Source organism: Echiichthys vipera (genome assembly GCF_963691815.1).
Source record: "Echiichthys vipera genome assembly, chromosome: 6".
In the NCBI taxonomy this organism is placed as follows: Eukaryota; Metazoa; Chordata; class Actinopteri; order Perciformes; family Trachinidae; genus Echiichthys; species Echiichthys vipera.
Window position 1 is genome coordinate 15,197,323 of NC_139831.1, and position 10,090 is coordinate 15,207,412.

At 41.8% G+C, this 10,090-nt stretch overlaps 1 protein-coding gene across 3 annotated transcripts; it reads right to left on the reverse strand.

The window, feature by feature from the left end:
- Positions 1-900: 900 nt before the first annotated feature.
- On the reverse strand, positions 901-9,454 carry ankrd13d (ankyrin repeat domain 13 family, member D). Of its 3 annotated transcripts, XM_083915159.1 has the most exons (17): positions 9,203-9,454; positions 8,790-8,886; positions 8,457-8,592; positions 8,234-8,358; positions 7,923-7,968; positions 6,798-6,941; positions 6,458-6,647; positions 6,280-6,346; positions 5,623-5,704; positions 5,167-5,228; positions 4,933-5,063; positions 4,678-4,835; positions 4,273-4,386; positions 3,928-4,100; positions 3,749-3,828; positions 2,579-2,818; positions 901-1,106 (listed from the first exon to the last, which is right to left on the reverse strand). In XM_083915159.1, exons 2-17 carry the CDS (start codon positions 8,871-8,873, stop codon positions 1,043-1,045), a joined length of 1,896 nt encoding a protein of 631 aa, XP_083771285.1. In that variant the 5' UTR covers positions 8,874-8,886; positions 9,203-9,454; the 3' UTR covers positions 901-1,042. The 3 variants fall into 3 exon arrangements, with proteins under 3 accessions (XP_083771285.1, XP_083771286.1, XP_083771284.1); XM_083915160.1 differs by lacking the exon at positions 9,203-9,454 and having other exon boundaries at positions 8,457-8,589; positions 8,790-9,051; XM_083915158.1 differs by lacking the exon at positions 9,203-9,454 and having other exon boundaries at positions 8,790-9,051.
- Between the last annotated feature and the right edge of the window lie 636 nt (positions 9,455-10,090).

The following is a 10,090-nucleotide window of genomic DNA, read 5'->3' on the forward strand; positions in this document are numbered from 1 at the left end:
ATTTGATATCATTGTATAATGTTTTTATTTAGGTTTTACACAACGTCCCAACTGCATGTGAATGGGGGTTGCACAAAGAAACACTTAATAACTACAAAGAGACTCAAAATGAATCAGGATTATTATTATCAAGGTATATTGTTATCTTCTCGATGAAAGATTTACAAATCACTAAGTGACAGATAGTTTCGGCGTCTACATAACGAGAGATAATAGTCATTTGCTACTTTATCACCTAGGTTGGAATAGATTAGAATATGATTTCAAAGATTATTTTCATATTCATTATCTACAACTTAAACCGATTAATCCATAACACACGATATGGATGTTTGGAAGGTTATAATGATTTGTCTTTGCTCAACAACTATGGTTTTAAAATGTAAAAATGAACATTACCTAAATATTCCATGAGACAATGTTTGTACAGATCACGATCGTCCATTTTTTGATATGAAATAATAATCAATCTGTAAAATGCAAAATTAAAAATACAAGTGAATCTGTTTGTTCCTTTGGTCAAAAGTACTAAATAAAAAAAACATGATCCAGGATGATCATTATTCTTTATTTTTCACACACAGGAGTAAGCCAACATAAATGTTTCAAATGTTATAATCATATTTTTTATAAGTTATTCCATTAAAATTGCATTTACTTATTTTTCATCATTATCATGGAACATGTTATAGGTTTAAAGTTTAAGGATCATTCATCACTCAATAAAGACAGCAAGACTGTGAAAAATATTCAATAAAAAAAAGAAAAGCAAAGATGTTCTCCCTTTTGTCTCCTCCTTCACTATAGTGTGTTTCAGAGTACCAGTTTCCACCTCTTCTTATTTAGTATTTATCCCTCCCACCTCCCACTTTTTATACTCTGGTCCTTAACACTCTGTTGTAGCAGCCATCGTGTGAGAAAGACAAATAAAATATATGTAATAACTTAACATCTCAGGATTTAAAAAATAAAAACAGAATAAATTAAGAAGTCTGTTCCCCAATGAAGACACGCCTCTGTTGTTGTCGTTGTCGTTGTGACATTACTTCTCAGTGAGTGACAACTGCAGGATCCTCTCCAGCTCATCCTCTTCCTCCTTCTGCTTCCTGTGACAAAAGTAAGAAATAAAGCTCCAGTCAGAAGAATGACAACCCAGGGACTTATAATAATTATTACTTTATATTACTCTTGTTTTTCACCATAACTCAAGTTTCATTTCAAACTAGAATTACCGCATTGCAGTTGTATGCCTCAGCCAAACCGTCAAGATAAAGTTTACATCCAAACGTACGTCATATATGTACTGAAGACTATGAAGGAATCTAATTTAATTTAAATACAAAGGTATTAAGTGCATCTTTGCTGAAACGTTGACGCACACATTCAACGGCAGCACAGACGAACTCGACAATCACCACAGTTTCAAGACGAGTGTCACCAATTCAGTATGTCAAACTGAACCCTGTTCCTGAGTTATGACGTTTAATAATGGAAAGACACATTATGAAGTCACAGTGAAGTTGACCTTCGACCTTTTGGATGCAAAATGTCATAATTTCGTCATTTTATCATATTAGACATTTGTGTGAGATGTTGTCATAAATAGCTTAGGAATTATTGAGTACCGGACCAAAATGTGTTTTATGAGGTCACAGTGACCTTGACCTTTGACCTCCAAAATCTTATCAGTTCATCTTTGTGGTGGTCATTTGTGCCAGATTTGAAGAAAATCCCTCCAGGAGTTCCTGAGATATCCTGTTCAAAAGAATGGGACAGACGCACGGACGGACGGACGAAAAACATTACAGTTCTTTGTTGTGCCTCAGCAAGAGGCCAAACAGGGTTTTGGGAAGGCATCTTTCTATCAGCGCACAATACAGACGTCACTAAACAGATACACAAGAACAAGGCATGCTAAAGAATTCTGGGTTACTGCAGGTGAATAAAGGGAGTAGTGTAAATATTGTTATCTTAATATTAAACCTTAAATTAAACGCTGGTTGCAGATTACAGCAGGCAGGAACAAAGCTTTCCTTAAAAACTCAGGTGAGGAGAGAAATCACCTCAAAATAAGTTGTTTTTCAAATTTAGGTGAATTGAAATTGCATGTTTTTAATAGAGGTATTCAATCATGGATAAAAGAGAAACACCATTGCTTCCACACCCCTGTAGACAAACCTGTATGCTGCGGATGTATTTTTGTGGATGTACCTTCTTCCCTTTTTTCTATCTTATTGTTTTTCACAGATGTGTTACTGTTATGTCCACGTCAAATAAAAGGACTACTCGTACTACACAACCTCATCTGAACCATTGTACTGTCTCTGAATTAATGTGCATCACTTACACCGTGGAACAGATGACAAGAAAAGATTGAGATTGTTGCCCTACTGTGCTCTGGCTTTGTGAATGAACCACATACTGTATATATATACGTATATACAGGTGTGTGTGTGTGGTTGTGTGTGTGTGTGTGTGTGTGTGTGTGTGTGTTTGCCCAGTGACAGACTAGCAAGCTGTCAAGGGTTAAGGTGTAAAGATTGCTCAGAACCTTCTCTTTGTATTCCTCCCGCCTCACCTGTCCATCTCCTCCTGTTCCCTGCAGGACATCTCCATGGCGATGCGCAGCTGCTCATCAAAACTCGACGCCCCGCCAAAGTGTCCCGGCAACCGCGGGTCGGTCGCTGTGCTGTAGGAGAGCGGGGAGTTCGCTGTGGAGGTGGGGTCTGACGGGGAGACAGGGGCAGGCTGGCTGGGGTCGGTTGTGTCGTCTCCCTCTCTACCGGCCAGTGAGATGGACAGAGACTCCTGGATTGCCCTGAGACAAGAAATAATTAAGATATTAGAAAGACTAAAACCGGAGTAAAGAAAGATATCCAAACAGGGAATGTTGGGAACTGTTGGGCTTCATTACAGGATGACTGTTCCCGCTGTTCCCAAGAGGAGGTGGAAAGAAAAAGCTAATCACTGAACACTATTTAAAGACATTTAATTAAATTACTTTAAAGCCAGGGGATTCCCTGAATAAGATAGAATTATGAATAGACACGAGTTAAACCTCATGACAGTCCGACAGCAACAATTACAAATGCTTCCATTTATAACAAACTCTGAAAGACCCTTCTTCTTCCTTGAGCAGTTTAAAAATAATAATCTGCGGTGGGATTGTGCTGCTCTGATAAAGTAAATTTCTTGGATGACAGCCTCAAACTCATGCTAATTTTAGGAGTTGGTTTTTCAACCTTATATTCGATTATTCTCTATAAAGTACAAAATACTTCAAAACATCAAAGAAATGACCAATTAAAGAACTAGAAGAGCACTTGGCAGTCAGAAGCTACTTTTTCGGATTATTTAAACATAACTTTAATGCAGCACAAATGCCCTATCTCGCAATGTAATTGTATGTGAAAAATAATGCATGCATCCGTCCCGTAGGATCGTGGATCCGCTTTATATTTTGGTGGGTTCTTCTTTGGCTCATGCTACATCCTTCTACCAAGTCTTGTGAAAATGGTGCCAGCAGATTTTCTGTAATCCTGCTGACTGACAAACAATCCAAGCCGAAAAAAAACATGACCTTCTTGGCGGATGCAAATAGATATCTATAAACGGATACATATTTTTTAAATCAATATTTCTGTACATCTCATGCTAAATACCTAAAAAGTAAGTAATATATTCTGTTTACATAGAGTTCACAGAGTCTTCTCTCCAGTTTGAGCAGTGTGAAGAAGGACCATCTCACCTCTCCAGCTGAGAGTCTTCCTCGTACAGTGGAGACGGGGGCACCGGGCGGCTGTTCGTCAGGGCCTCCCAGATTGTCACCTAAAAACAACACACAGCTGTTAGACAACTGGAACAATCAGTCCTTACATCTGCCACGTCACTCTGAGATTCATCTGAAGTTTTTTTTATGACTGTGACCTGGTCGCTCTCCGTGCCGGCGTCCAGCAGGCTCTGCTGGATGGCGAACTGCAGCAGGTTGTCGTCCTCGTCCCTCATCGGCTCGCTGCGGCCTGGACCGAGGGTGGTGTAGTCTGCGGGGGGCTCAAACACGGAGGGGTCCACCTCACAGTGGATAGGAGGTGTAGCCTGACCTGAATGAAGATGGGTTACACCGTTACTGTATGTGCAGGTAAAAGGTTTATCATTTCTCGCCTTATATTTTAAGAAAGAACTAAAGGACAAAACCGTATAATAATTTGCGAGCTGACTCTTGTTCTATGGTAAAAATGTTATTGTCATATTTTGAATATATCAGGTATTTACCAGCTTCTTCGGAGCTCTCTGGTGTATGAACCGTCACAGAGCTGACTGGCTCGTCGCAGCCACACAGGTTACTGAACGTCACTCTGGCATTCAACACGTGGAACAGGGGAATCTCTGGAGGAAAGTCGGTGTTTGAAAGATTTAAATTGCTGATTATTCCTATAGCACCAATGGGGGCAGTGGCTATAACGGACGCTGTGACGTGTGATGGCACACACAAAAAAGCAAGAACCACTCAATAATTCCAGAAAAAAGCTTTTTGTTCTTATTATTTCAGTTCGGGCATGTCAATATAACAAGCTACAGCTGATACACAGAACTACAGTGGCTTGTACCCAAGTTTAATAAACTCAAGATGTCCATCTAGCTACACACAGGGGATGACCCACAATGTGTTATACCCACCTATCTTGACAGGAAAGCCCGGCGGCAGGCGCAGGGTTATGAAGTCACGTAGCTTGGCAAAGTGGGCGTTGGAGATGGCCATGAGGTCAATGATGGGTGTCACCTGCTCGGCCAGGGACAGAGGGTGACTCTCACTCAACCACAGGGTTGCTTTAAACCTGGAGAGGACACAGAGACAGACGGGAAAAAAAGCTCTTTAAGTGCTGCTTGTGGGGATGAACGTGAGCACCACGTGCTCCCACAGCTGCATCATACTTCTGGACTTTGCTGGTGAGCTCGACGGGACGTCCAATGTCCCGGGCGTTCAGGTTGAACTCCGGGTTGAAGTACTCATCGGCTGTGATTGCGGTGGGGTTGTGAGGACTGGCGCACTGGGACACGTTACTCTGACGGGAACACAGAGATAGAGAGTTAGAAGCGACGGCGTTCTTCAAAGAAAGCTGCAGGTTGCGTGGGTGGTGCGTGGGTGGATGCTGTGGGGACTCTTACCCCATTGTGAGCTGTATGTTGTTCAGCAATCCCAAGGAAGGACTGCAGAGGAGTCTTTGAGCCTGAGTGGGAATATTTATAATTTATTTATATCTCTACAAGGACTGCAAGGGATAAACTTGGAGCCAAAATAACATTATAATACATAACTTTGGTCTATGACTCAAATAGAAATACAAAGGGATCGACTGTGTTTAGTTTTTATTGTTATTTCTTACATCATCTTGAATTTACTGAGGTTCAGTCTGACTTTGCCGTACTTATTTTCTGTCTCAATAACACTTACCTTGTTTGGATGCTTTGTGTATGTGTTTGTGTGTGTGTGTGTGTGTGTGTGTGTGTGTGTGTGTGTGTGTGTGTGTGTGTGTGTGTGTGTGTGTGTGTGTGTGTGTGTGTGTGTGTGTGTGTGTGTGTGTGTGTGTGTGTGTGTGTGTGTGTGCTTGTACGTTTAATCACCTTTGCTCCTTGACTTATCCTGGTCTGATAGATGCTCTGTCCTTGACCGAGTCACCAGCTCAACATTGGTGGCACTGTAAACCTGGACACAACAATGCACAAAAAGAAAACACTCTTGAACACACTTTTTTTTTTACACTTTGTTTGAGTAAAGTCAACACGTTTATTTGGGTAAGTACTGTGTGAGGATTAAAGGTCCCATATTGTGCTCATTTTTAGGTTCATGCTTGTATTTTTGGTTTCTATTAGAACATGTTTACATACTTTAATGTTAAAAAAATATTTATATATTTTTACAATATGGGACCTTTCTCTCCTGGTCCATCTTTGATAGAGCAAACAGCATATTGGGATTGTGTTTTGTCTGTAACTTTTCACACTATTTTCTTGTCTGCATCTCCATTGTAAAAAAATTTTTTTAATCTCAAGAAAGGACAAACCTGAATAAACAAAATATTTATGTTTAAAAAAACAACACAAACATAGTATTCTTTCTTGTGTCAATGAAACATTTATCTAAAATGATTTAAATGTTTTCTCAGTCGTGGGTCAAATCAAATAGTATTTGTTACTAATTGTTTGTTAAACTAACTTCCAAATAGTCTGATCATGTGGATCAGCCATAGTTCAGACCAGGTTGGCTCAGCAATCTCTTACCTTGGCTTCGTACCCGCTGACCACCTCGCTCTTCTCAGAACGCCAGCCCCAGATTCCCGACTTGTTCCTTGACAAGCACAGAAGTTATCAGCAGTTGTGTATGTGTGTTAACTGGGGGGATGTGATGCATGAATGTGGACACATAATGAGGGATGGTGAGGCATTATGCGCTTATTACCGTTCAAAGGCAATGTTTCGCGTGTTGAGGTGCGTGGAGACGATAGGCGATGTGAGTCTCTGAGCTGTGTTCTCCTGCGACGGCTGCATGGCTGCCAGGAGGGAAGGCGCGTCACGGGGAGACAACACTAGCGGCTCCGTGTACACCACCTGCTTCTCGTGGTCCACCTCCATCACCACGGCACCTTCGTCTTTCAGGAGCACGCAAAAGACACATTTAAAACCCTCCAGTGGAGTTCTTTCTACGCCTTTCAGGGCAGGTCCAAGGCAAGCTTTCACGACAAAATCATCCATTCATCCATTTACATTAGCTGCTCAGTTATTTCTACGAGCACACAGACCTCCGCCCTTGAAGATGTAGCTGCGTCGTCCTTTCAGCCAGGTCATGTGTTCGAAGCCCAGGAGGGTGGTGTCAACACGGAGGCACGAGCCGCTCTTCCACACTCTATAGACGTCACTGGGACACACCTTCGACACCAAGGGCACTAAGAGGAAGATGGAAAAAGATCAGGAACAGTTAAGGAACAAGAGGCAAACAGAATGAGGTAAACAAAAAGGAAGCAGGTGGAGTACAGTGAAAAGAAAAGCAGATTTACATGGGAAGATCATAGACTGTATAAAAAAATGGACATAGCATCTCCGTTGAGGTCTGTTCTCTAAACTTGATACGGTAGTCGCCATCTTATCGGACTTTAACTTTGCCTTATTTCCTCTGACCAAAAAAGGGCATTGATGTGTTTTTGGGGGGAGGGAGATACGTCCGTCTGGCTGACGTAGACCTCCGAGGAGAAATGAGGGCCAGCAGCTAGCTGTCACTTAGGAGGCCACGCCTCCAATAAAATAAAAACTAGCCCGGTACTCATACCTATTGTCATTACAGCTGAGTAAATTGATCATCTACTTTATAAAAAAAGATATTAAGAGAAATGATCGTACTAAGTTAATATAATTTATGATCTTTCTTGTTAATACTGGACGATGGAACTAGAATTTTAAGGTGCAAAATGTAATCTCCTGTTCACTTGAGCATCTTCTGCAGATTAAGAAGGTAATCCAAACACATGAAAGCACACTACCTTACTGATTAGTCCTGTTAAATTGATTACAGATAAAACTTTAGGAAGGGTATCAGTAATTTGTAGTGGGCTACAGTTGAAATTAACCTAACCAGTCTTGTGTTTAGGCCGCTGTTTGAACTGACTGACTTAAGTTACCAGTCGGAAATCTCTTGAAGCCCCGAAAATGCAGTAAATACAGCATAATGCAACTTGTATTGTTAACAATGGCTAACCCGTTAAATACAATGGTCTTCCGACTTTGTAACTGGAACGCGGTCAGCTTGGGTGTAACCTCATTCCTGGTTCTTCTGAGGTTTGTGGGACGCATCGTGAGTGACAGCTGCTGCTGGAGCTGTCCAACTACTGTGGTGCTGAAACTGACCTCTGTGGAAAAGAACCCACACTCACCCCAACTGGTAAACTCCCACTTCATCTCCACGTAGAAGTCCCGCGCCTGAAGGGACCAAGTGAAAGCAAAAGGTCCATGTCATTTTGTGTTTGTGTGTCCTGATTCAAGTCAAGCTTGGGACTTGTGAACATGTTTGGGAACATCGATAATGACAACGACACACAGCGGCCTAAAAAAACAAACAACCTTACCACAAATATTTAACAAAGTTTTAAGGCGTGGTTGGTGTGTCGATCTGTGCAACAGGTAGCGTTTAAGACGCTGGAGGCCTAATCTTTTAATCAAAACGCAGACTGTGAAGCAGTTTTACCTGTCTTAGTTTGCTGAGCAGCTCTGGTATGCCAGCCAATCTCTCAGTGGCACGTTTGTAGTCTCTGTACTGAAGCACCAGCTGAACCAGCTCTGGGTCCCCGGTGCTCACCGCCTCCTGCAAGACTGAAACGCACATCCACATTTAAATGCCAATACGTGATTCTTTGTTTTCCTTTCTGGGTCATAAACTGGGTCCAGTCCCCCCACAGCAGAGCACTCACTGGTCCAGCCCTGTGCGTTGTTGTGTGAGGTGTCTGCAGAGTGTCTGAGCAGCACCCGGGTCGACTCCAGGTGGCCCAGACACACAGCCAGCTCCAGCGGGGTGCGCCCTCTGGGATCCAGGCGCTCCACATCCTGCTGCAGAACACACACACACACACACACACACACACGCACACACACACGCACACACACACGCACACACACACGCACACACACACACACACACAAAGCAGCAGCATCAGCGCAATGCAGTGTGCAGACCTGAACAAAACGCATCTGTAAAAAAAAAAAAAAGAAAAAGAAAAACACAGGTGTTGAAATAATAACCTTACCTCTTTCTTCTGCAGCTCTCGGTCGAGCTCCAGGTACTGATTGTTCCACACCAGGAAATGCAGAGGAAACGCTTCTTGAGCCATGGTTGTCGTCAGCCTTGACGGTTAAGACAGTAGTAAAGCTTTGTTTGCAATATGACTTCAGATTGCAGTGACACCACAACAGACTGGACACCTTTCCCTCAGCTTAGTTAAGGGCAGAAAAATGGGTACACGCTGATGAAAAACCTGTCACTAAGTAAATCTATCAAATCAGCAGCAGACAAAGTAAAATACTGTGCCTATTAAAATTAGTGGGCTGAGTTAGCTCTCGGCTAACTCAGCCCACTAATCTGATGTAGGTAACGTGAGCTAACTGGCTAATAACAACATTGTTGCCTGCTCTTCTTGACACCTCTGTTCCTTTTACTCACGAAGAAAGACAACTACTGTAGTCGAGCACAAATGCACCTCCGATGTCCGTGCATCCTCTCTCAGGATGGATATGTTTTTAAGAAGGAAAAAAGATGTATATCGGTGAAATCGCCGGCTGACAAACCGAGCTAAGCTACCGCCGCTGTCACTGCAACCATCCCTGTTTATATCGCAGTCGTTGCGGTGTCAAAATAAAAGCGAGATGATAATAAGGCAGGCCTTTATTCCACTTTCACATCCAGGTCACAGGAGCTGAGAGGATCCAGCTGCTGCCGGTGCAAGACGATCATTAAGCCAGAGCACATATGTCAAAGTCTGCTGTCTTCCTGTGCAAAATGAAGTCTATTTACAGCTGCAGCAGCCTTTTTTATTTATTTGTATTGGCGTCGCTTTATTTCCAGGTTATGGAGAGAAGCTGGGTGGAGCCGAGAGGAGCTGGTGTTTATGGAGGACTAAACATGACTTAAGTGACAATAAATAAAAACAGGAATAAATAAATACATGCAAGAATAAATGGAACCTCCTACCTCAATATCATATGGACACAAAATAATTAAATAAATGTAGGTTAAAAGAAATGTAGAAATAGATGAAAAGCATGTATTTATGCATTGTTTTTTTATTTTTATTTATACGTTTATCCATGAATTCATTTATGTATTTATTTATTGGCACTTAGTCATGTTTAGTCCTTTTTAGATATTTGGACCTTGAGTACAATTTCACTGTATCAGCAGCCTATGACTTTGTCTTATGATTGCTTTTTTCACATTATTATGTTTGTCAAATGACTATATGGGTTTTATATTATATATTTTTTCATTCATGCATTTAACATGCAAAGCTCCTTCCTTTGATCGTCCTTTTTTGTACTTAGTGTCTCACAA